Below are 26,410 nucleotides of genomic sequence, written 5' to 3' on the forward strand. Positions count from 1 at the left end.
TCTAAGTTCAAGCCTGAACTTGTTGACAGTAGCAATGTGAAAAGTCATTTAAAAAGGTAATTCTGTAACTGCTGAAATTCTTAGCAGTTACACATACTGTGAGCTCTGCAGTATGAAGCTTCTTTAAGCCTCCCTGGGAGCGAAGTTGCTAGACCCTGCCAGACCTACCCCGAGGAAGGAGACTGTGTCCCTCCTAGTGAGTGGGGTTGGCGAGAGCTGCCAGCCCTGCTTCTGTGGAGGCTTCATTGCAGGCTATGCAGCCAGCTCCCTGGGAATGGGGCCAGCAGCTGCTGCAAGCCCCACTCCCAGGGAGCCAAGGTGGGGTGAGGGAGAGGTGGCACTGGGTTGGACTGGTCCTTCCACTGACAGGGGCTGCTCTAGCCAGCCGGTCAGAGCAGTCCCTGCCTTCTGTATGCCCTGTGGGGCTGGGACAGCCCCCTCCCTAGAGTGGATGGGGAGCTTCTTCAGCTCCTAATGGTTAATTGGAACCAGTAAACCTCACCCTTCACGGGAGAGGCTAACTGGTTAACCTTTCATATCCCTGGTTGACGGTCAGTTCATTCTAATTTGTTCTTGTGCTGACATTGGCCCTTCCTCTTCCCTCTTGCTTCCTTTGATATGTTTGCTCTCTAAAGATATAGCTCATTGAGGCTTGATTTGGTTTGGCTAAAAAAAGTCAAGATCTAAAAAAAGGTAGGTTCTCCATTCCTGTGATCCATCCTTGTAGTCGTTCTCTACATCTCTTTCAGTTTGAATTGATCTTTGTTAAACATGTGAGACCAGAATTCCACATAGTATCCTGGAGGAGTGCCTTCCCTAGCTCTTCTGGGAGTGCCATGCTTTTATAGGTGCATTTTAGGATTGTATTATCATGTTGCTCTGCCATATCACATTGATGACCCATAGTCATCCTGTGATGAACCAGTACATCCAGGTCTTTCTCCTCTGTCTCTTCAAACTGATACATCCCCATCCTATAGTAAAAATTCTTGTTGCTAATCCCCAAGTACAGGACTTTGCCCTATTACATTTCATAATATTTCTATTATTCCAGATTTTAAGATCATCCAGATCTTCTTGTATGATACTCCAGTACTCCTCTGCATTGGCAATACCTCCTAACTTTGTATCCACCATTCAATATCTATATTTGTATTCCAGTCATGACTACTATTCCAATATATTTTGTTACTCCTATAATATCTGGTTTCACTCCCTGCACCATTAGTTCCAGTTACGCCATTTTGTTACCCAGGTTTCTTGCACAGGTGCATAGACAATACCTTAGTTGTCTGCTAGGCTTTGCTGAGATTTCTTGCCCCGTTAGCTATAGTCATTGTACTACTAGTATCATCCGTCTGATAGTCGTGTTAGTGAGATTGGCACTACCTTTCCTCTTGATTTCTAGTCTCTTACCCTCTGTTTTGACTTTTTCCACTGTTGTATTCTCTCATACTTGATTTTCCTCTCATTCAGTATTTGAATCAGGCAAGGAGATTGCATAAGCATCTTCTAATCATCTTCCTTGATCAAAAGTGGGGTGGATAAAAATAAAAAATTCAGGTTTAAATTTAAAGAAATCCTATTTTTAATTTTTTAAAAATAATCAATAACATACTTTTTTCACTTAAAATAACTGTTACAATTCAGGCTCATAAAAAATAAATTAATGGCTCTAGTCTGTCCAGCATAACTACCTATTCCTGCTTCTTGAAAGTTCTGGGCTTTCAATTTGTTTCTCAGCAGACTCAAAAGTAATGTTTGCAAAGAAATACACAAGCTGGATAGGATGGTTTTTTGTCCTGTGCCTTTGATGGTGGACCTTGGCCAAGTACTTTAAAGGAGTTGAAGACAGAAATACAAAAGGGCAGAGGCAGCATAGAAAGGAACAGTCAAGTAGACTGGAAAGAAAAAGGGAAGACATTATTAAGTGTACACACAGCTTTCTATATTGTCCCATGCTTTTGCCACAGAAAATTGTCATGACTTCTGAGCGTAAGAGAGACTTCTGGGAATACTTTGAAGAATAATTTTCTGGGTAAAAAGGAAAATGTGTCCTGTGTAAGCAGTGCAAGAAGATGCAGGGCCTAGTTGCAAGAATGAAACCTCATAAGGAAAACTGCTTATTTGGATGAAGATGTGGATGTGGCTGAGTAGATCAGCTGGTTAGTGACTTACTCACTTTGCAGTGCATCATTCTTCAACACTCTGTTCCTTTTAGTGTGATGTGACAAGTACATTTCCAAGCTGTTTGCTGTGTTGGATGTTGCTGGGGGAAAAAAACTGTGGCTTAGCCAATCCTTGTGGTTTAGTTAATTAGGTTTAGAATCTACACTTGCATATATAATACTGAAAGCTGCAGTCAGATAAATCTTGAGTTGCCCGTTCCCACTGTCATTTTTCTTCTTTTTTATTATATAATACATGTTTCTTGTTTTGGAACATCAGGGCCACAGATGGTGATACCATAATGGTGATAGCATAAGTCTATTCCCTGTTTCACTTCAGCATCCCCTGTTTCACTTCAGCATCATTTCTGTAGCTCTGATTGCCTTACCTCCTAAGCTTAGTGTACAGCCATTCCCATTTTGAGACCGGTGGGAGGAAAGTCTGGAAATAATTGTTCATGAAAGTCTGACTTGAAAGATTTGACACAACTTAATGTTTATTAAATAAGTACTAGAAAGGGGAGGAGAAATATTTTTTGAAACTCTGCATTTATATTTTTTGTGTGTCAGCATGGACTCTGAATCTATCAATGCTGTCTTTAAACATTACCTTTTTGAGTTCCAGCATACTATATTGCCAAAGTCTTTTTTTCCTTTAGTATTCTCTCTTTGATAGTGTGTGACCAGGATCCCCAGTTTCTGAGGCTTGGTACTCACTACAGAATTAGTGTAATGTATGCCAATTTATGGGAGCATTGCTCCTGTTGATGTAACTGCCTACTACACTGACGTTACTCCACCTCCACGAGAGGTACAGGACTTACGTTGGTGTCCTTAGGGCAACGCAGGGCCTGTGTAGACAGTTACTTGCGTCCATAGTTCCTTGTAAAGTGTGCGGCTGCTTTGCCAAGCAGGAAGCAGTTAAGATCCATACCTCTTTAGTAGAGCCATGTAGTGTGCTTCCACTAATTAAATATCTTCTCCTGTATCCTGATCTTGTAGATAAGAGAGGGTGAAAACTGTAAACTGGTGGGTTTACGAAGGTGCATGAAGGTTCGTGCAAGTAGAGGAGATAGGGTACCTGAGTTTACTTGGTTAGATTCAGCCTTTTATCTAGGTAGAGATCAAAATTATTTTTAAATCATTTTAAAAATATTTGAAATGCTCTATATCAGAATGTTTTTACTTATTCTCAAATTGAGTTGATAGTGTCATTTTTATATAAAAAAACAGCAAAAACAAACCCATTGGAAGTGTAGCCATAAAGAAATAGAGGAAACCAAGGTTTTTTTTTTTTTTTTTTCCTTTGTCGGTTGCATTTTAACAAGAGAGTTAAATAAACAAGTAATTAGAGAGACTGTATCTACACAGAGGCTATATATTTACTAGTATTCCACTGTATTTTTCACAGAAAAGCTAAGGTGGAGTCACGTTACATTCTGAGCAAGGTATGTTTGGGGCAGGCCTTTGAGACACAGCTTCTTGTTCACCCTGCCCATAGTACGCATGTTGAAACAATATTTGCTTTGTCATTTGTATTCTTACCTGACTGGTTGTACAAGAACTGAACTGGCAGAGAATTAATTAATTGGGTATAATCACATTACATTCTCAGCCATATTCCTTGTTCTATGCTTTTACCTGAAAGCCGCATTGTTGTAATTTCTTTTGTGTGCTTGATATTTACATTTCTTATGCAACTATAACTATGTAAGCAGCAGTATATACATCCATTTATGTCAACAAAAGGTGCATCTGTTTCAAGTCAGTGATAAAATGTCCCAGTCATGGCTTTTATGGAAATGGCAAAAATATTGTGAGACTTTGTTTATAATACGTTACTGAGAAACCTTGTGTTTATAATCAATCCTCAGCTACCTCTTCAATGGTGAACTGAAAATATAATATGGCAAGCCTTGCATAAATGGGTTTACACTATTATTTCCATAATTTGCTTCCTTTATTATTTGAAATCTTGTAAAATTGTATTTTAAATAACTTATATTTTATTAAGTTATCAGAGGGGTAGGCATGTTAGTCTGCATCTGCAAAAGCGATGAGGAGTCCTGTGGCACCTTATAGACTAACAGATTTATTGGAACACAAGCTTTCATGGGCAAAGACCCACTTCGTCAGATGCATGTAGTGGAAATTCCAGACGCAGGTATAAATATACAGCCATAAGAAAAGAGTACTAATCAAGAGTAAGGCTAGAGAGAACGAGGTCAATTCAGTCAGGGAGGATGAAGCCCAATTCTAGCAGCTGATGTGGAGGTATGAACACCAAGGCTGTGTCCAGACTCAAGGGTTTTTTCGAAAAAAGTAGCCTTTTTTCGAAAAAACTTCACCTGCATCTAGACTACAGCTGCGTTCTTTCGAAATTAAATCGAAAGAACGTGGCTTTTCTTTCGACGGCGGAAAACCTCATTTCACGAGGAAAAACTCCTTTTATCGAAAGTGCTCTTTTGAAAAAAGGCGTTCTTGAATGCAAACAGGGCTTTTTCAAAAGAGAGCAACCAGACTGCCTGGGTGCTTTCTTTCGAAAAAGCGGCTTGCTTTTTCGAAAGTACTGCTTGCAGTCTAGATGCTCTTTTTCGAAAGAGGCTTTTTCGAAAGTATCTTTCGAAAAAGCCTCTTTCGAAAGAGGCTTGCAGTCTAGACGTAGCCCAAGAGAGGAGAAACTGCTTTTGTAAATGGCTAGCCTTTCACAACTACAAAAGCAGTTTCTCCTCTCTTGGGGTATATCTAGACTGCATCCCTCTGTTGGCAGAGGGATGCAGATTAGGCAAGTAGACATTGCAAATGAAGCAGGGATCTAAATATCCCATGCCTAATTTGCATAAAAATGGCTGCCACATTTTGCTGACTCAGCACTTTGTCCGCAAAAAGTGGCAGTCTAGAGAGGGATCTGTCGAGAAAGAAAGCCTTTTTTGACAGATCCCTTATACCTCCTGCAATGAGAATACTTCCAGGAAATGAGCACATTGAGAATTATAATCCTTCCCAATTGGCCATTTTTATTTTTTATTTTGAAGTGGGAAGGGGAAATAGTAATGGAATGGAATTGTAAAAATAGCTAAAACTGAAGTAGTAGAAACATTACTAGAAACAATCCTGTGGAACGATCTACTTATAGAAGCTGTCCAAGTTTTCAGAAAACTCTTGAGTCTGGTTCCTAATGGGTGACTTCTTGTTTTGTCAAGTTGAAACAAACCACCTGTTTTAATTGTTCTGTAGTAATTGTGTGATAACTGGTAGATAACATCAAAATTGCAGATATAAATGCCACAGTTACTCAGGGCATTCTTGTAAAAGATGAGTTAACTGAACCAAAGATTTACTGAAATAAGCAAAGTATTTTTAAGAAAAAACAAAATATCAAGAGAATATGAATATAAAAGCAGCAAACAAGCAGAAATATTAAGATAAAATAGGAAAAGGAGGCCCAGGGAGTCTCATCAAAACTTATTTTTTGCCATTGTAAGTTAAATACAAGGAGAATAGTCTTTGTTTTCTAAACATTATTGATAATTACTGTTAAATTAAAAATTCAAAACAGTGAATTTCAAACTCCTATAGTTTAAACTGCTCTAAAATTAAATGCAGTTTCACTTTCTTCAGTGGTAGAAAACTGAGCAAAAATAGCCTAGTAATTGTTCAATTTCTAGGGCTGTTTAGGAATACAGGCTGTACTAATGAACTTAATTAACACTGTAGGGGAGTAAATGCTGAAATATATTACTACTGTAGTAAGTAACCATAATGTTTAATTTCTTTTCGTATAATGAATTAACTCCAGTGAACTAATTTTTAAAATCTTTCGCTGATGAATATTTTTACCAGCAGATATTTTTCTGTAGTAAATAGTTTTGTTGTATTCATAGTAACAGAATACTTTAGTACAAACATGAAATCTATAAACCAAGGCTAAATGTAGTAGCTGAAGCTATAAATGGCAGTTTGTTACTGTGTAATGTTTTTTGATATGTGACACAATAACTAGTGTTGCTTTTGCACAAGTTTTTACTCTTGTCTTCTGTCTCGGTGGACTTTAGGAACACTGAAACCTGTTTCCTGCTGAAAGGGATGTAAGATTTATTATTGTAGTGCTTATCCTGTTTCCTATTGCTTAATTTTTACTGTACGCTAACATTCAGTCAGATCTCAGTAATTATGAATTGTTTCATTCTATAAAACAATTGAAGTCTTGCATCATTTATTTGATGAACATGCTGAGTTATAATTCAAGAGAGTGCTAGAAAGTGCATGCTTTTCTACATTTGTCATGTATGACTGTATTTCCTGTGTAATTACATATGTGTTTTTGGACTTCTATAATAAAGCCAGAGCAGGCTTGTAAGCCTTAATATTTTGAAAGGATTTAGCTAATTTTGATTAATGAACATTGTTTTAAAACTCATTTTAGTTGTGAAAATCTTTGTCAAAATGCAGGGTAAACTAAATGCCGATTGAAATCTTAACCTTTTGGTGTGGTTTGGTAGACTATGACTGATGTTGTTGGTCCCCAGAAAGATTAGAGAAATGGCTTTAACTTTGCCCTTAACTTTTTTATAAAAAATAAATATCTTAAATATATGTGTGTAACAAAATTGGAGCTATGCAAAAATAGTATAACCAACTTTTATGAGGAAAATAATTGTTTAGATCTTTAAGGACAAATTGAGTACATTACTGTTTCTTGCTACTAGGTTGTTCCCTATCTGTCTCTGTACAGGGTGAACTTCCCAAATCTGGAACGCTCTGGTCCAGCAATATCTGTAGTCTGGCAGAGCTATGGATGTTGCTGGACCAAAGAACCTTGGAGGCTAGAGTGAGAGCCAGCTTGGGAGAATATGGAGGCTGGGGAGTCCTGACTGGACAAGCAATGACTGGGCTGGGGAACCCCAAGGTCAGCAGGGCAGGCAGGGGCTGGGAATCCCTAGCATCAGTGGAGTCATGAGGCAGCTTGGGAGCCCTCCCCCTCTCCCAGGAACCCCCTATGTCAGCAGGGCTGCAGGTGGCCCTGGCTGGAGAACCCCCAGTTGCAGTATGACCATGGTGGTTGGGCGGCTAAGGCCTGGGAACTCTGGGGAACCCCTGGCAGTAGCAGGGCTGGCAGCAGTTTAGTGGGGCCAGAAGTGGCCAGGAGAACCTGACCAGGTACCTTGGGAACCCTGATGGCCTTGGGCAGGCAGCAGGGTGGAGAGCCCCATCTGGGCCAGCATTAGTGGAGCAAGCAGCAGACTTAGCCCCAGCCTTGGGCAGCCACAGGAGAGCATTGATCTCCTCTGGTCCAGCAAACTCACTGGTCCAGGACAGTGCAGGTCCTGAGGGTCCCAGCCTTAAAACTGAACTGGGAAAAAAAATAGGAATTATATTTTGCTACCAGCTGGACAAGGCTCACTATATAAAAGAATACTGCATGAAGCAAATAGGTTTCATTCTCCAGATAGTCTCTTAGGCTCTCACCCAAATTCTGGTGAAGTCATTCTTGGATAAGATGACCTATATATCATGGAAACAAATTAAATACACAAGGTTCTTTTTTCAACTTGTATTAAGCAGGGTCTTAAAACTTCCAGTCTGCAGGTCACACCGGCCATAACAATTGCACAACCTGTCACAGGACTCCCAGGGGGAATGGGCTGTTCATTACCAACCTCCTACGCACCACCCCTTTCTGTTATCACCCTGCCCTTTCTGCTCATGGCACCCCATCACCAAGGAAAATGCTTGGAGGATCATGGGGCTAGTGCAGTAGTAGCAGCAATTGCGCGCGTGCGTGCTCTCTCTCTCTCTCTCTCCCCTCCCCCCCCCCCCCCATGGCATCAGGAGCAAGCAGCCATACCTGCAGGCACTCAGGTAAATACAGTGCCAGCGGCCAACTATAGGCATACCCTGGTGAATTGCATCTGACCCCAGGCCACTTGTTGCCCATCTCTGCTTTGCATGCACTAGAAAATGAGGATTTGTATAACTTTTATAAGAAACAAATTGATATTAATTTTTTAAAATGGAAAGTATTCCATGGTCTTCTGTAGCTTTCAATATTCTTGTTCAATATCAAAACATTACAGAAGAAATTTTTGGAAAGTAAGTAAGAATTGGCTTTGCGAAGAGCAAAAGAATGTGGAATCATCACAGACTTCACAGTAAGGATAAAATGCTTATGAGATACTGCCAACATAGTACAGGCAATCTGATTCTTTGAAAGACAGTTTTAATCTTTTATTTTGAGAATAGTATGTCTCATCTGCCTTCACTATGCCTTTCATTATTCTCTATATATTTACTAGGGATGTAATAGTGTATTCAACTAAATGATTAACAGATAATTGGGTGCTCATCGGTTAATGCTATCAACTACAAGCAACACCCCCTCACCCCAAATAAATTTTTAGTGAGCTAGCTGGCTCAGTCCTGGCTCACACCAGGACCCATCATCAGTCCCACGCTGGCTCTTAGTGCTTGTAATGCAGAGCCATAGCAGGGGTAGTTGCCAGTTGCTGGCGTGAGCCAGCCTACCCATGCGCTGGCTCTAGTGCTTGTAGTACAGAGCCAGAGCCACAGTTACCAGGTCCCGGCACGAGCTAGAACTGAGACAGCCTACCCACACGCTGCCTCTTAGTGCTGGGTGCCAGCACCAACCCCTGCTGTGGCTCTGCAGTACAAATACTGAGAGCCAGCTTAGGTTAGTCAGCTAATCACGTTGAGTACATGCACTCTCTTCCCACCCCACTGCTTCCTCTTTTAAGCAAGCTCCCCACAAGCACCCAATCTATCTGCTCCCCCTCCCCCTGCTCTGTGTTGCTGCCTCTGATAGAGAAAGCAGCAGGGAGTGTGGGGGGGGGGGGGGGGAAGGAGAGGGGGAATTCCTGTGAGGAGCCAGCTTTCAAGCCAGCTCTTCATGTGTGCCAGTTCTGTGGACCCACCTGCCCCTCCCTCCCACAGCCTCTTACAGAGGTGGGGGAGGGGAGAGGGGTGGAGAACAGACAAGAGCCAGCTTAAGATAAGGCAACAGCGTAGGGCAGTGTTTCCCACGTTGTGTTCCACGGAACCCCAGGGTTCCATGAGAAAATTCCATTACAATAACATTTTATGGTTTTTAAAAAATAATTAATATTTAAGAATTTATGAATTTTATTGAAAACAATTTTCACTTGTGTTTGCCACAATAAGTGTCCCTGTATAATGCCAGCTTAGTCAGAGTGGGGATGATGATGGCACTACTGAACGCAGCACGTGCAGTCAGTCAATGGTGCGATCGCCTGTTACGGTGGTTTGTAAGTCCCCGTACTCACCCTTGGGGAGCATGGCTCACGTGGGTGACTGAATACAAATATACTAGCGCGGCATCGGACAAAGTCAAAGCTTCAGCTGTCAAACCAGTTGCTTGTATGGGAGTGAGCAGGCAGTGCTCTCGCGAATACTTCAGTATAGTCTTGTGACTTCTTTTATTTAAAAATTGTTCAGCTCCATATATAAGACTGTTATTAGGGGTTCTGCAAAATTCTTTCAAGTTTAAAAGTGTTCCATGGCTAAATAAAATTGGGAAACATTGGCATAGGCTGTGAGGGAGCTCCTTCGCAGTGGGGCCAGGAGTACACTGGCTACTGGTCTTGTCTTGATGTTGTTACATAACTATTCAATTACACGAGATATAATATCCCTAATGTATATTATATTAAAAATTAAAAGGACTGAGAGTAAATAATGGGCAGAAATTGAAAAAATTCTTCTCATTCCTGTCTGTCTTGGAGTATTTATATCCTCATCCTAAATATATGTATTGGTGTAGAAGAGTAGACCTTTCAAGTAGGCATTTCTAAAAGCCAGTGGACTGTCTATATCCTTGATCTTATCTGGCACTCACACTACACACTTGCAAGCTTATGGTGAAAGAATGTTGCTACAGTTGACTTAAAAACTGAAGCAGCAGAATAAATATATTGTGGTGATAAACTGATTCTAAGATTCTGCCCCATTCATAAAGCTCAAATTGATAGTGGACCTCCATCAAACTGAAGGCTTATAATTATAAGAAATAAATAGCAGATATAAAAACATTAGTCTGTGGCTTGAAGTTTTATGTGAACTACAGAAAGGAATTTGCTATGGTATTTCTTTAGAATAATGTGTTTTTCTGAGTGTATAGCAGGATTTCAAAGTCGTAAAACTAGTACAGTAAACTTCTGATAATCCAGCACCCTTGGGACTCGGGGTGCCGGATTATTGGATATGCCGGAGTACCGGAAGGGAGGCTAATGAAGGGTCTCTGCCCCTGGCTTCCCCAAGTCTGCCGCTGGTCAGTTTCAGCAGTGGTGGACTTGGGGAAGCCGGGGGCAGAGCAACTGGGATGCTGCCCGGTTGGTCCCGCAGCGCTAATTGGGTGAGGGGCAACGCTGCGGGACCAACCTGGCAGCACCCCAGATGCTCTGCCCCGGGCTTCCCGAAGTCCACCGCTACTGAAACGGACCAGCATCGGACTTGGGGAAACCGGGGGCCGAGCAGCTCCAATTGTCCAGCTGGCCAGAGCACTTCTGGGTTCCAGTTGGTGCCGGACTATCGGGAGTGCCGAACCACTGGATGCCAAACAACTGGAGTTTTACTGTATTTGTTTCTTCAGAAAATCTCTTTGCTAATGCATACTAGTTTGTTGTAAGGTGACTTTTGAGTACTTTGCTCTTCTTCCTATATCTCAGTGAACTTTTCCAGTTCAGTATTCAATCAGTGTATCAACAACACAGAGGAAGCTATCTTTCTCATACACTGAAACCAGCCCCTTAATGGTAGATTTCAATTGCACCATTTACGTATTAACCTTTTCACACAGTATTGCTAGAGCAATCTATTTTCTCCTTATTTGTGATAACTTCCATCAAATTAAACTTTTGGACCCATATAATATAATCAAAAGAAGCCATCAGGAAAGTAATACTTGATTCCAAATGGGATTGTATCCACAGGACAAGTTCCAAAACATAACCACTATAAGAACGTTTCTCTTGAAACATTTTATGCCAATCATTCTTAAAGATTGTCTGGGCAGTTTCCCTGGAATCCAATGTATTATATGCATTATTTGAACTGGTGTAAGTGTAGTTTAAATTCTTATTGAATTTTGAGGTTCTAAAATATATCTTAAAGATGTCAAGTATTGAAAATTTCAGCCAGAACAGGTAGTGTAGCAACTGAAAACAGTGTATTGTAACAGGAAGTCCTGGGCAGACTTTTTAACTATAAATGGCACGATCAGCGCTGTTTATAACACACACTCATATATACAAACACTATATTTAAAAGTAACATTGAAGTTGCAAAGTTGAGAACTAAAAAGTTAGAAAATATTCAAATTAAGGTTGATTGTCACTGTAAGCACTTTTATGGAAAAATCAAAGAAGGTTTTTGTTCTAGAGTAGACTATTCAAGAGGTCCCCATACTGTGAGGTGCCCTCCCCGCCTTGGGAAGGGTGTGGAGGAACTTTTTAGGAGTGTTGTGGGGCTGGGCCAGCCACCATGGGGGTGAGGCAGGAGTGTCACCCAGCCCTGCTCTGACCCCAGATATGCCTGCGGATCCCTGACATGTCTACATTCCCCCCCCTCAACCTCTCTGTTAGCCAAGTTAGACATCTATCCGGGATGGTCTAGACCAGTGTTTCCCAATTTTATTTGGCTGAGGAACCCTTTTCAGCTTTTCAAAATTTCAAGGAACCCCCAGGTTTGTCAAGCAAAAAAAGGGAGGGTGGGGGAGGAGAAAGGGACCCACCAATTCATGAAATTCACATTCCTTCCCCAAGACCCCCCCCCCCCATATCTCCCTTCTGTGAGGCCTCATCCGCTCTGTTCCCCTCCTCTCCATCACTTGCTATACCCAGCCCTTATACCTGTCTCAACCTAGTGAGAGTGAGGTGTGGGGTGGGAATGAGGGATTTGAGTGTGGGGAAGGGGTGAGAAGTACAAGCTCTAGGAGGGAATTTGGATGCAGGAGAAGGGGCTGTTGACTTAGGGAGGGGGCTCTAGGATTTGTGATGTGTGGATGGTGGAGGAATGTTGTGGCAGAAGACTGAGGATGTGGGGATGCAGGAGTGTGGGGATGTAAGAGGCTCAGGACAGGGGGTTCCAGTGTAGGATAGGCTCAGATTTGGGGTCAGGTGGTGTAGGAGTGTTATGATGCTGCAGTGAAATGGGGGTTTGGTTCCAATTGGGGGCTTGTTGGCCTGGCTTCATTTTTAAATAAAATATTATGTCAAACTCAAAAGGTTTTAGCATTGTCTTTATATATGACAGGGGTGAGGAAACTGTTTTGAGTCAAAGGTCACTGACCCACAGAAAAGTCAGTTGGGGCCACACAAGTGAGATGGAAAAAAATAAAGCAAAAAAAAGCTCCTCCAAAAACCCCCAAGCCTCACTAATGTGGTCCCAAATGTGCTGGTGGGGGTAGGGGACAGAGTGCTAGTGGGGGCTGGGGCTGGGGAGAGGGTGCTGCTGGGTGGAAGAATGCTGGCTCAGGTGGCAGGGTGCTGGGGCAAGGTGCTGGGACAGGCAGGTGGCAGGGTGCTGGGGTCAGGGATATGGTCCTGCTGGGCACTAGGGTGACTGGCAGGGTGCTGGGACAAGGAACAGGGCGCTGCTGGATGCTAGCGTGGATAGCAGAGTGCTGGGGCCAGGGCCAGGATGTTGCTGAGTCCTGGGGTGTGAGGCAAGTTGCTGGGGCAAGGGCAGTGCTAGGGTGGATGGCAGGGCTGCAAAGGAGCGGGATAGCGATGGGGTGCAGGATCTGGGAGGGAGCTGGGGGGCGGAAGGGGACAAGGTCTGGGTAAGGTGCAGACCAGATAGGTAGGGTGCAGAAGCAGGCTGGATGTAGGGTGTCTGGCTACGAGGGAGGGTGCGAGGAGGGGACTTGGGTAGGAGTTGGACCTCTCTGATCTGGCACCCTCTAGACCTGACTGGTCCCAGATGAGGAATTTTTGGACCAGGGGAGGTCATTTCAGGGCTCCTGGTCCCGTCCCCCCCTTCCCCACTAGGCTTCTTTGCACCTTTATCCTCTGCAACCGAACTAAGTTCCCTGCACTTCCCCCAAAACCATCCCTCACAATCCAAGGGAGTGCAGCACCAGTTCCATGCAGCCCCTCACAGCCCAGCTGAGCTGCCCGTCTGTTATGTATGCCCTCCCACATCCACCTCAGCCCAGCTGAGCCCTCCACTGGTTCCCTGCATGCCTCCCCCACAGCACAGCTGATCCCCGTTTCCCTGCACCTCCTCCAAGCCCCACAAAACTGCTGAGCCAAGAGCTAATTCCCTGTCCCTCCCTCCCCTTGAGTCTAGCACCGGTTCCCGGCACCTCCCTCCGCCTGCAGTCAAACCGAGCTCTGAGCTCCACGCGCACGCACACACACACACACAGCCCACCGCCCAACCCAGCTCCCCAGACCTCCCCACTCTGCAACCCAGCTGAGCTCAATTTCTCTGCATCTTCCCCAAACCATGTAGACATGCTGAGCCAGTGCTGATTCCCTGCCCCTGCTTTCTTCCCTCCCCTTGGCTGTGTCTACACTGGCACAATCTTGCACCAAAGCGCGCGCTCTTGCACAAAAATTTGCTGCCTGTCTACACTGGCCGTGTGTTCTTGCACAAGTACACTAACGTTCTCATGTATGAAATCAGGGCTTCTTCCGCAAGAACTACGATGCTCCCACTCAGGAATAAGCCCTTTTTGAGCAACTATGCTTGTGCAAGAGGCCAGTGTAGATAGGCAACATGAATTTCTTGAGCAAGAAAGCCCTATGGCTAAAATGGCCATCGGCACTTTCTTGGGCAAGAGAGTGTCCACACTGCCATAGATGCTCTTGTGCAAAAGCACAGCTCACACATGGAAGAGTGGATGTGTTCTTGCACAAGAACACTTGCGCAAGATGTTCTTGCACAAGAACCAACCAATGTAGACATAGCCTAAGAGTTTCCTCACATGAGCAAAATGAATTGTGTTGTGCAGCAGTATTGAGTTCATGTGGATTGTTTTGATGTGCCACCCAAGTTATTAATAAATATTTTTAAACCTCTACCTTTTCCCTCTGCTGCTCCCTGACTCCTCACCCTCCTCTGCTGTCCTGACTCCTGCTCTTCTCACTGTCCTCAGCCCTCCTTCAACCTGCCCCCCTCCACCAGCCCTTCTCTCCTCCCTGCGCCCACTTCTCCAGTAGCCCCACTCTGATCATGTGAGCTACCCCTCCTAATCCCCTCTTCTAACATCTCCCTCTACAAACCTGCTCTGCATCTCTCCTCTGATGGTGGTCCCTTCACTGGGCAGGTATCTGCCCAGAATCCCCTGGCACCTGCACTTTCTCTTACCCCTGCACCCTCCTGGTGCCTCCCCCCTTCCCTCACTTCCCCTGACCCCTTTGCTCCATTTTTCCCTGATGCCCACCCCTCACCACCCTCTGCTCCCGTTCCCCTCATGCCCCTGTGCCCTCACATGACTTGCTCCATCCCAGCCTTCCTCATACCTCCACCCCTTCTTTCAAGCCTTCTCCCAGCACCTCCCCTCACCCCTCTAGCCCCCAATGCCCTTACCTTCTCCCCTCCCAGCATCATCCTGTCCCCCTCCCACTGACACCTCTCCTCCTGCCCTTTTCCTCATTGTCTGCGCTTGGCCCCCTGCCATTTGTCTCTCCTCCACCCCTGTCCCTTTGGTGCCTTCCCCTCCGCCTCCGCATAAGCACCTTCCTCTCCCAGCCCTTCCCCTTTCCGTCTGCACAAGTCCCTTCCCTTCCCCCTCCCCCTCCCTCTCCCGTACCTTCTGCCTTCCACTTTGCGGGCCGGAGTCTGTGCTCTGTCCCTGGACTCTGAACCCGCAGCTCAGCCATGCGGTGCAACACAGCCCCCAGCAAGTTTAAAATCCCGGGCCATGACATTCTGTCACGTCCGGGTGTCTCTCCATCCACTGGTTTGAGCCTGCGGCGCAGGGCAGCAGCAGCCAGCGAGGGGGAGCTCAGGAAAGGTTGCGCATGGCAGGGACGGGTCCGGGGACGGGTGAGAGACGCTCTGGGGCCAGGCTGGGAGGACGTGCGTGCGTGGGGAGGGGGTCGGGACCATCTCCAGCTCCAAATATTGCAGGAGCATAGGCACCACAAGCCCACTGACAGCCTCGGGGGTGTGCTCACCCCCTCCCACCCGGGAGGGGGTTCAGCGAACCCTGTCGACGGCCCTCGGTCTGTTGGTCCCGGAGTTCAGTCTATATTGGCGTCTTTGGGTGCGATCACCCCGCTCGGCCGAGTCCGGAGGATCTGCGAACCCAGGGGTCACCTGTCCGCTTCTGTGGGGCTTCTCCCCACGGTCTCCGTTGGAGGTTTCCCCTCGCCGGCGTTGGAGCAACTTTCACCCCTGACGATGGCAGGGAGGGAGGAGGGGGATCCGGGCCCACCCTCTCCACCGGGTGACATACGCCCCTGACGGGCTGGCCGTGGCTTGGCTTTGCAGCCGCGGAGGGAGTCTCCGCAGCCAGCGTCTGCTGCGCGCTGGCTCCCCCCAGCCGGGCGCTGCGGCGGAGGACCCTGCCTCTCCCTGTCCCCCTTCGGGCTCCTCAGTGCGGGCTGCTCTCGGCCCGTCACAGCCACACAACTCGCCGCCCACGCCTCTGCTGGCTAGCTGGCGCTCTCTCTCTCTCTCTCTTTTTTTCAGAGGAGGCGGGGGAGCGCCGGCTCCTCACGGAACCCCTTGTTGTGCTCCGCGGAACCCCAGGGTTCCGCAGAGCACCAATTGGGAAACACTGGTCTAGACGGTACTGGGTCCTGCCGTGAGGGCAGGGGATTGGACTCATGACCTCTCAGAACACTAGAACAGGAAAGGACTTTAAGATTCTATGAAATTATTAACCTACGCAAAACAAATACTGAGCCCTCCCTTTACAACAATTATAATAGAACATTTTAGGGTTATTTTACTTGTTCATCAAAAGTACAAAAAAAACCTAACTACTCTTCTAGAACCTGTGAAATGATAGAGGCAGGAATGCACAAAAGCTTATGTATACACTAGATATAGAAGTAATAGTTGTTCTTTGAGTAATTGTTTCTATGTATTCCAGTTCTGATGGATATGTGTCCCATGTGCTCAAGATTGCAATCTTCTGTTTGGCACGGTTCTTGAGGACTGTATGTATACCCTTAAGTATCCCTGTGCCTCATGCTGAGGGAATAAAAGCTAGGGCAGGTGTAATTATCCCTCAGCTCTTTCATGTAAGCTGGAATTCTAGAAGCATCCATATCATGACTATCTTTCATATCCTTATATAAATGCTTTTTTCCTTATGACTTGAGCCTAAATCTCCCAACTATAAAACTTGTGTCTTCCTCTCAGTGGTTACACATGGCATATTTCTGATGCCAGTAGACTTCCGATAATCCGGAAACTTTGGGACCTAGGTGGTGCCAGATTATCGGATATGCTGGACTATCAGGAAGTACTATAAAATGGTGTGTGTGTGTGTGTGTGTGTGTGTGTGTATATATATATATATATACACACACTGTATACATTATATACTGTATATAAAGTGTTCCTAACTCTTTTTATTGTACATACTGTATACAGTATACTGTGATGTTTTAGTTTTTTAACCCTTTTTTACCCTTTTCGCTCAGTTCAACTGCTGCCACTGTTGCCTTGTGACTCGTTTTTTGCCAAAGCTCATTCACTAGGCTCTTGCCATTTTGATGCCGGACTATCAGGAGTGCCGTACAATTGGATGCCGGACTATTGGAGTTTTACTGTGTACATGGTCCACCTGCTGGCCTTTTCAGAAAAGTCTCAGAAAGCTAAGGAGGCTTGCCTCAAAACTTTCATTTAGACCCCTTTGTGTGGCCTCCCTCTGATCCGGGCAAGGCTGAAGGTTGTTATATCAATTCCTTCTTTGGATCCCAACTTCAATTACCTAAAAACTCATCCTGTACCTGGTTTGTTAGTGATTATGGTGGCCCACAAGATAAACAGAGCCACAGTTGAAAATAACACCCAAAGATAGGAAGTCTATGTATCTCTATTTATTTAGGAGAAAAAATGACTCATTGGCTGGCCTGCAGTTAAGAATTTCTACCAGTGTCTATAAATTCTTGTCTGCAGTGTAATACCTTATGTCAGCTCAAGCAGGGCAGCAGAGAGAAGCTCAGGTAGCTAAGCTCTGAGGAACAACTGATAACCAGAGCATCTTTTCAGGTTGCACTAACCTCATCAGACATGCTGACAAGTTCAATGGCAACTTAAGTTGCCATTAGAGGAATGTCCTGGTTACAGTCATGATTGAGGTATCCATGGGAGGCGAAGAGAATAATGGAAGATCTTCACTTTGAGGGCTGTGACCTTTCCAGATGTCAAATTGATGATGGCTTGCATTCACTGGAAATTTTTTAGGTCACTTTTATGCCTAGGAGCATAAGCACCAGCTGCTAGAGCAGTGGTTCCCAACCTTTCCGAGCACATGGACCCCTTTTCAATCTAGTAAATTTTCATGGACTCTCCAAACGATCAATTTTTGCCAGCCCAACTAAACCCTTCCCACCACTTTAATAACTTTTGAATAGTTAGAGCAGGGTGAAGTATTCAAAAAGGAGGAAAAAAATGGTAAAAAGTGACTGACCCATTTATAAGCTGAATCCAGAGTATAGCCATAGCATGTCAGCTTCAGCGTGGGCTCGGGGACATGCAGACTGCAGGGGGCTGGTGGGAGACAGCAGCCATGTGTGCCGGGTCCCAGCTTGCTTTTGATCCTGTTCCCTGAATGCTGAGGGAGCAAGGGGAAAGTGCTTGCATACCTGGTCACGGGTGATATGAAATTAAAGCAGTGGGCCTGAGGTTCCCATCCCCTGCTGTAGAGCATTTGAGAAAAATGCATTGGATTAAACTTCAGAGCTAAAATTCTATAATTTGATTTAAAACTAAACTGTTATTCCTAATACTTATAGGTTATATTCCCATTTCATTTATCTATGTAGTCACTTCAATAATTGATGACCTCCACAGGTTCAGGGTTTTCCCTCCCCTGCCAATTTACAGCATATTTGTTTTATGTCTGTCTTGTGCATGTAGTTAACATAAAAACAACAACAACATACAGTTTACAATAAAATAATCTGTCTCATTTTAGATGAAATGTGGATAGTGGTTGACAAGGTATGGCTCAAGATGAGACTCAGCCTTAATTAGATTAATCAATCAGCAGGTTACCAGCCCCATATACCCACTCGGGTGAACTCTCAGTCCTAGATGTAATTCTCTTTAAAGTTTTATGTAAAGATTGATTGAGTGTTAATAAGTTGGGCTGGGAATGGAAGATCTGGGGGACCATAACGTTCGGGGGCTTGCTGAGATACACTTGACAGGCAGTTGGAACTGAGATAAGGAGTTTGATAGAGATCTGCTTCAGTCACTGTCTGAGTGAATACTGAATATACTAAGTGCATGGGAACTGTAGAATTACCTGTTTTCTGAAACAGTGTTACAATCTGCAAGATGTATAGATGTAACCCAAATCGCTCGTTAGTAAGCAAAAACAAACAAACAAAATACTTCTTATAAAGGCCATTGAGGCATGAAAGTTATTGTTGTGTAAATAGAGTAAAAGGATTCTTCATTAGGGAATTTAATGTTCATGGAGTAAATCAGAGTATCTTTCAGAAAATGTGTGTACTGGAAGAGAAATTCAAGGAAGTCCAGGGTACTCATTTTTTGGTGTCAGAAAGGGTTAGTATCTCCATCAGAAAGAATTGCCTCCTAAGATTTTTAACTTTTTTGGAAAGATCGAGATAAAATGCTAACTAGCACAAAATTATTCTAACCCTTGCATCTTGTCCGAGATAGCAATCTGCAGAAATCAGTTACGTTTTGGGATATACGTGCTTTCCTGTAACCAGACTTGTCCAGTTGGTTTAGTCTACCAGGGTGTGTGTACACTTGCTCCCTAGTCCGAACTAGGGATACAAAGGTAGCATACCGAAGTTGCTAATAAAGTGCGGGATTTAAATATCCCGCGCTTGATTAGCATGTTCACGTCCCATCGCCATTTTAAAAATCCACTAGTCCAAATTAACTTGCCACGTGTAGACGCGGTATTCCGAAAGAAACCCCTTCCCTTGGATTAACTGTTGTTCTTCATTGCACAATCCATGTGGTATTTTCTGAATTTTTTTTTACCGGATGGATCGGGCTCTTTCTTGAGGGCGGGAGGGGGAAGCACTGGGTCGCCACGTGCCCCCCAGTTTGGGAACCTGTGCGTTAGATCACACTGTTTCATGGATCCCGAAGCTTAGAATGTTTAATTTCTAATCTCAGGTATGTCATGCTCTGCCTTACTGTGTACAGGCTTTGGGCAATTCACTTAATCTGTCTGTTTCCCTTTCTACAAAATGGGGATTAATGCAAAATGTTCATTAATCATTAATAATTGAGTTCTTTGTGTAGTCCTTTGGGGGTTATAAAATACTGTTGGTACATGCTACTTTTTATTATTCAGCATTGGAAAGTGCAAGTGTGACTAAATTTCTAATGCTCCTCTACTGTTTTATGTTGACTTCAGCTGTTCAGCATTTATTTGCTAATAAACAAAATTGCTTGTATTGGCTTTCTCTACTTGGTACCATCAAGCAGTATTTTCTAAGCATTTTAACACACTTTTTAAAGCTCTTTGAAATGTTTTCTTTGTGATATTACATAATTCCAGTCTGAAATTTAGTAGAGAAGTGCAGTCATGATAACAATACTTTTTTTTGCCAAAAGTCTGAAAGCCTACAGAAGTAAAGTCTATGCCAGAATACTTGCATTTGTTTAAATATCACCAGCTGAAAATATTAACTTGTTAAATGTTGTTTGGTTTTAGGCAATATGCCGGCTCCTGACCAAACCCCTTTGGGGGAGGAGGGGCTGCAGCAGACCACCCAGGAAACCTCCACAGGACCGGGCATGGAGCCAGAGACCACTGCCACTACCATTCTAGCATCTGTAAAAGAGCAGGTATTTTTATTTTCTTCTGTATCAGTTCAGAAGTATAGTATGGTTTTCAGAATTAAGTGTGTTCTACTCTTTGTTTTTGTTCCTTTCCTATTCCAACTCAGGAATTTCTAAAAGGTTTTTCCTTTTCTGAACTTACTCCAGGGGAAATTCTGCTCCACTGCACGCACACAATTCATGTTCCCCGAAGTCTCCTTCTATCCCCCGCCCCCACCCTGAGAAAAGTATATTCTGCTGGAGAGGCACTGCAGTTACCCCATTTGCCTTCTACGGGTTCCTGTGGTGCCAGAAGAAAAGGTAGCTGGTTCCTGAGCCACAGCATCCAGGTATAGAGAGGGAGAGAGCACAGGCAGCTTTTCTCAGTGACATGCCTACAGGGCTGAGTAAGGGGTACATGGGTTGCTGGGGGGCATCACATAGACTGGGGATCAAAAGGGTTAGTGGGAGGTATAGACTAGGGATGTTAAAATGCATGTAATTAGTAAGAAAATTTCAGTGGCTACATGCAGGGTAGCAGTTGGCTCCCCCGTAGCCGGTGCACACGAGAGCCAGTTTTTAAGCTGGAACCCCGTACATACTGGCTTTTGCTTGCCGCCCCATGCTGCTGCCTCTGTCAGTTGGCTTTTAACGTAGCTCCCCACGTGTACTAGGAGCCTGTGTAACCATGAACATTAACCAATGAGCCTGGGGTGATGTGTTAGCACAGTTATGCTTCTATATCCCTAATACAGACTTGGCAAGGACATAGTAGCATTGAGCCAGGGGCTCAATGGTATTGGGATGCAGAGACATTTAGAGGAGGAGTTCAGAGAAAGACAGGCACATCTGCCCTACCCCAGAAAGAATAGGGGAACGGTTAGCCAGGCTCTGCATGGGGAAGTCTCTCCAAATCACTAGTAATGCCCCCCCTGCTCCCACTACCCATTTCTCCTCCCTGGCCCCTAAAACCTTCCAAGTTCACTCCCAGTCTCCTTCCCAGAAATTACTTTCCTCTTTCTCAGCTCTTGTGTTACTCCAGAATTCCCCAAGCCTTAGCAATGCTTCTGTAGAGTATGGGAAATACATTTCTGTAATGTAGTTTAAATGAATTATTATTCACAATTCTGTATCATTATGACTAATAAGGAATCTATCAGTAAAACATTTTCTGAATCTTTTTCATTTTTTTCTGTATTGTTGCAGCCATACAGGCTTCTTGAAATAAACTACCAAAATAATTGAAACTGGCATGAGTATTTTGACCAAAAAATGCAGAATTTTAAAATACAGTACTGTGTGCAGAATCACCAATTCTACTTTAAACATACCATAATTATCATTGTGCATTGTTCTTACAGTTTAGTCTTCTGTTCGAAAAGTTTCCAGAAAGTAATATTTTGCTTGCTTGACAATTCAAACTTATGCTCAACTTCATTTCATTTTGAAGAAAACAAGGATTTTTTTTAAAGAAAACTTTGTAACTGAAATATAGAATTGAAACAATACTAACATTAAGAGAAACAGTAATTGGGTACAAGAACTAATACTTGGAAGGCAGACAGCCCTCGGTCCTGGATTTCTACATGCAATACACAACTTAGAAATTACTCTTTTCCAAAAGTATATTTCTGATAGCTTTATTAATATTAAAAATCAGTATGAAATTCAAATTAAGAACTTGGAATCCAAATAACTATCATAACAGATATCATAGTTTGTCCCATTTTTAATATTAATCCTTTGATTTTCAGAGTGATAAGGATAAAATATAAAATCAAGAAGATCACTCATTGTTCCAGTAATCCATGTGTTGCAAATTGTGATACCTATGTAAACAAGACTACAGTGCTGTAACAGTTTTAAACAACTGAATTTCTTTGTTTTTGTTTTTACATATATATATATATATATATATATATATATATATATATATATATATACAGGCAGTCCCCGGGTTACGTACAAGATAGGAACTGTAGGTTTGTTCTTAAGTTGAATTTGTATGTAAGTCGGAACTGGCGTCCAGATTCAGCCGCTGTTGAAACTGACCAGCAGCGGCTGAATCAGACACGGCTGGGGCAGAGCAGCGGGGGCGCTGCCAGGTTGGTCCCTGCAGCGCCGCACGTCGGCACTGTGGGAGCCAACCCGGCAGCACCCCAACTGCTCTACCAGGTGTCCCCAAGTCAGCCGCTGCTGAAACTGATCAGCGGCTGTTTCCAGGAAGCCAGGGGCAGAGCAGCTCTGCCTCGGGCTTCCTGTAGTCAGCCGCTGATCGGTTTCAGCAGCAGCTGACTTGGGGACGCCTGGGGCAGAGCAGCTGGGGTGCTGCCGGGTTGGTCCAGTAGCGCCGATAAGCGGCACTGTGGGACCAACCCGGCAGCCCCCCAGCTGCTCTACCCCAGGCATCGGCGAGAAAAGCCTGGTCTGCTGGGGGGGGGGGGGGGGGGGGCGGCACTAGCTGTGCTCCCCCCCCCCCCCACCCCAGCAGACCAGGGAGTCACGGAGCGGCTTTTCTCACCGCGGAGGACGCGGGCGGCGGGACCGCGGCGCGTCTCGGCGGTCCTGCTGTCCGTGTCCTCCGCGTCGAGAAAAGCCGCTCCGCGTCTCCCTGGTCTGCTGGGGGGAAGTGCCCCCCATGCCGCCGGAGTCGGCGACAGTGGGGGAGGCACCCTGCACTGGCGGGGGCCCCCCCGGTTCGTAACTAGGGGTCTGACGTAAGTCGGACTGACGTAACCCAGGGCCTGCCTGTACATTTTCAGCCTTAGAGGTAATTCTAGTCCAGTGGTCCTCAAACCCCCTTCTGATAGTAAAATTACTAAACAACTCTAAGAAAGGGGACCAAAGCCTGAGCTCTGTCACCCATGTGGGTTGAAGCCAGAGCCTCAGGGCTAATGTCCTGCATGGGGGAGAAACCTGGGTCCCATCACACAGGCCTGAAACCTTTTGGCTTTGAATTCAGTTCTGGACTGTGGGGCTTGGACTTCCACCTTGGATTGTGGGTCTCAGTTGCGTCTAATACCAGCCATGGTTACCCAATTCAAATGGGTTGTGACATACTTTGGGGTCCCAAGCTACAGTTTGAGAATTGCTGCCTGAGTCATATTTGATGCCCATTGGCAGAGCCCTGCAGAGAACTTTGTCTGAGCCTGCTCTGTAAATAAATTGACTAGTTTTTAGAACTGTCAGACCTGTATCTTTCGGAAGGACTTAATGCACTAAAACATTAAAGCAGGGGAAATTATATGAGGCAGCTACAGCATTGCCCATTAATTATACTTGGATACTGGTACAGACAAGTATAAATCCTGCGAAGTCACTCAGACCTACTTTACAAATTGTAAACTAGGAGGAAGACAGATGACTTAAAGCTGGAGATCAATGAATGAAAATAGTTTATTTGGAGATGAGGCCTCTGAGCTGTTAAAGATGTAGGTTATATTGCTACAACTTGTGGGTTCAAATCTCACTTGCTCTTATGCCAAAATGCCACCACCAGTTCACCCCACTGTAAAGAGGCATCCTATCAATTGGATTAGGGCAGTCAAAGACAATTCGATCTGATGCTGGCCACATTGCTCTCTTGTATACTGTTGGCTATGAAATTGATGTGCCATAATCAAAAAACAGCCTCATGTGCCCTTCGCTCTGGGAAACTGTGGTTTTGGCATGCTAAATTACCAAATGCATTTAGACTAAATTAAATTGTATTATTTCTCAAAAAATACTTTTGTATGAATTGTTGTGGTTGTGTGTGTGTTTGTTTTTGTTTTGTTTTTGTTTTTTGTAAGCCTCATGTTGCCAACATCTTGTGTCCCAAGGTATTGGATGGTGAACTGTCACTATTAGAGGACTCAGTATTACCATTCAGGGCCTCACATCACTAACTTGGTGAAGGCATTTTGTATGTGAAGGGGGAGGAAAGAAATTTATTCCTGTGACCAGTGTTCTCTGTAAGCTGTACACTTGTGCAACCACTCAGGAGAGATTCAGATGCTACCCAGCTAATTAGCAGAGCACCTACAGCTAATTTCTCTTGTTGGTACAGGAAAATTGTTCCTTTTTAACTGGGAATAGAAATGGAGCCATTCTGCCAGGTCTTGTTCCTAGGGTAGTGTGGAGTCAGGAGTCTGGATCAACCTCCGCTCCATGTCCATTCTTGGCCCTATCCCCACTGCACCCCCCATTGCATTCCTTCCCCGAAGCCTCCTCCCCTGAGGGATAGGAGATTACCAGGGGACCTGGCACAAGGCTCCCCCCTCAATGAACTGGAACAGCGGGAGCCAAAGCAATGCAGCAGCCTGTTCCAGTCAGCTACCATCTCCAGCCAGGCTGCTCCATTTCACCACAACAGCAGGAAGCCCATGTCACTTGGGGAGTGCAGTAGGCTGGGGCCAGGTCACTCTACTTCCTGCCACCATGGTGAAGTAGAGAACCACAGGCTGGGGGATGATGGCAGAGTGGAGCAGACTGCTGCATCACTCCATTTCCCACAGTTCCCATCACTGCAGTGAATGCAGGGGAGCTTATCCCTGCTGCTAGCCCCTGCCCCCCTCCCTCCCAGGCTGCCTTGTCCATTGGATGGTTGGGATAGCCAACATAGGGGTATGGGGTGGCCGCTCTGAACCATCCTGTGGACAGGGTGGCTCTGTGTACTTTACTCTCAAACTTCATTGATGTAAAACTAAAGTTTGAAGTAATTAATACACCCTTATGAAAATGGCATGCAACATGAAAATTTAAAAAAACAGGAGTGACTAGTTAATTAACTTAACATTGTTACATTTAGTATACAGCCACTCCCCAAGTTACGGACCAGCACTTGGTCCGTAACACGAAGTGTTCGTAACTTCGGGTTCCCATAGAGTTACATGGCGACCGTGCTATTCTTAAGTGCGGATCGCTGTTTGTAACTCAGATCTGCATTTACGACCACTTTGGTGATACGTGTGGATGGTCGTAAGTGGAGGTGGTCGTTACTCAGGGACCGGCTGTATTAACAATATCGTGGGGGGGGGGAGGAACATTGAGATGAACAGTTAGGAAGTTAGTGCCAGTAAAAAGTAGTTTGTAAGTGTTTGCTTTGCAGAGATCCTAAAGAGCTTGTGCAGTTTTGAAGCTCCATTTAGCTAGTCATTCACCTCATCAGTCTTCTGGATTGACAGTGTCTTCTATAGAAAATTGTATATCACAGATACACAAATCCCTGTCAATTCTGCACCAAAAGCTCCTTGCTAGGCTCTTTACCTAGTTTCTGTGAACTTGCTAAGATCCACAAATATGCTCACCACCCACATACTTCTGAGGTGAGCAGGAGAGCGCTACTGCTTAAGGATGCTAAGAAGTAGGTAACTGACTGATCATCATGCAGTCGATACAATTTGTATTGACTGCATGATTAGTTAATAAGGGGCGAAGAGGTCCAGAAGTGACCCCCACTGTAGTAGGAGCTGGGCACACAGGCAGCCTGGCTCCTAATACATTTAACTGCACACGTGAGCAGGCCCGCCAAGCCACAGGATTGAGCAGGACCCGAACTGCTGCGCCTCTGCCTTTTAAATGTAGTACTGTAATAGCCACCCAGCTTTTACTACATTTAAAAAGCAGAACCATAGCGGGGTCCGTCCCTCCCTGCTGAAAATGAGACGGGGAAGGGGGAGACAAAACTGCCACCAACTGGTCAAGTAGTGAGTCAACTACCCAGTAAGCTTTAGCTTATCGGGTAGTTAGCTACTTCATTAGGAGAGACTGGGAAAAGGAGGTGTGAGAGGGGAAGAGAGAGGGTGGGAGAGGGGAGGGCAATTAAAATGATCAGGGGTTTGGAACAGGTCCCACATGGAGAGGCTAAAGAGACTGGGACTTCTCAGCTTAGAAAAGAGGAGACTGAGGGGGGGATATGATAGAGGTCTATAAAGGCATGAGTGGTGTGGAGAGGGTGCATACAGAAAAGTTCTTCATTAGTTCCCATAATCGAAGGACTAGAGGACACCAAATGAAATGAATGGGTAGCAGGCTTCAAATTAATAACAGAAAGTTCTTCTTCACAAAGCAAAGAGTCAACCTGTGGAACTCCTTGCTGCAGGAGGCTGTGAAGGCTAGAACTAGAACAGAGTTTAAAGAGATGTTGGATAAAGTCATGGAGGTTGGGTCCATGGAGTGCCATTAGCCAGGGGGTAGGAGTGGTGTCCCTGCCCAAGGTTTGTGGAAGGCTGGAGATGGATGGCACGAGACAAATGGCTTGGTCATTGTCTTCGGTCCATCCCCTCCAG

The 26,410-nt window shown here is 44.8% G+C and overlaps 1 protein-coding gene across 9 annotated transcripts in view; it reads left to right on the top strand.

Annotated features, from left to right (window-relative positions):
- Positions 1 to 26,410, top strand: part of PKP4 (plakophilin 4) — a 243,491-nt gene that overhangs the window by 39,935 nt on the left and 177,146 nt on the right. For 8 of the 9 annotated variants that reach the window (XM_075933439.1, XM_075933435.1, XM_075933437.1 and 5 more), the window contains exon 2: positions 20,035 to 20,168. In XM_075933439.1, coding sequence (XP_075789554.1) covers positions 20,040 to 20,168 — 129 coding nt within the window. In that variant the 5' untranslated portion in view covers positions 20,035 to 20,039. Of the gene's footprint in view, positions 1 to 20,033; positions 20,169 to 26,410 lie in introns of those variants that run through there. The other variant, XM_075933444.1, reaches the window with a different exon arrangement.

Source organism: Pelodiscus sinensis, chromosome 7 (assembly GCF_049634645.1).
Source record: "Pelodiscus sinensis isolate JC-2024 chromosome 7, ASM4963464v1, whole genome shotgun sequence".
Taxonomy (NCBI): Eukaryota; Metazoa; Chordata; order Testudines; family Trionychidae; genus Pelodiscus; species Pelodiscus sinensis.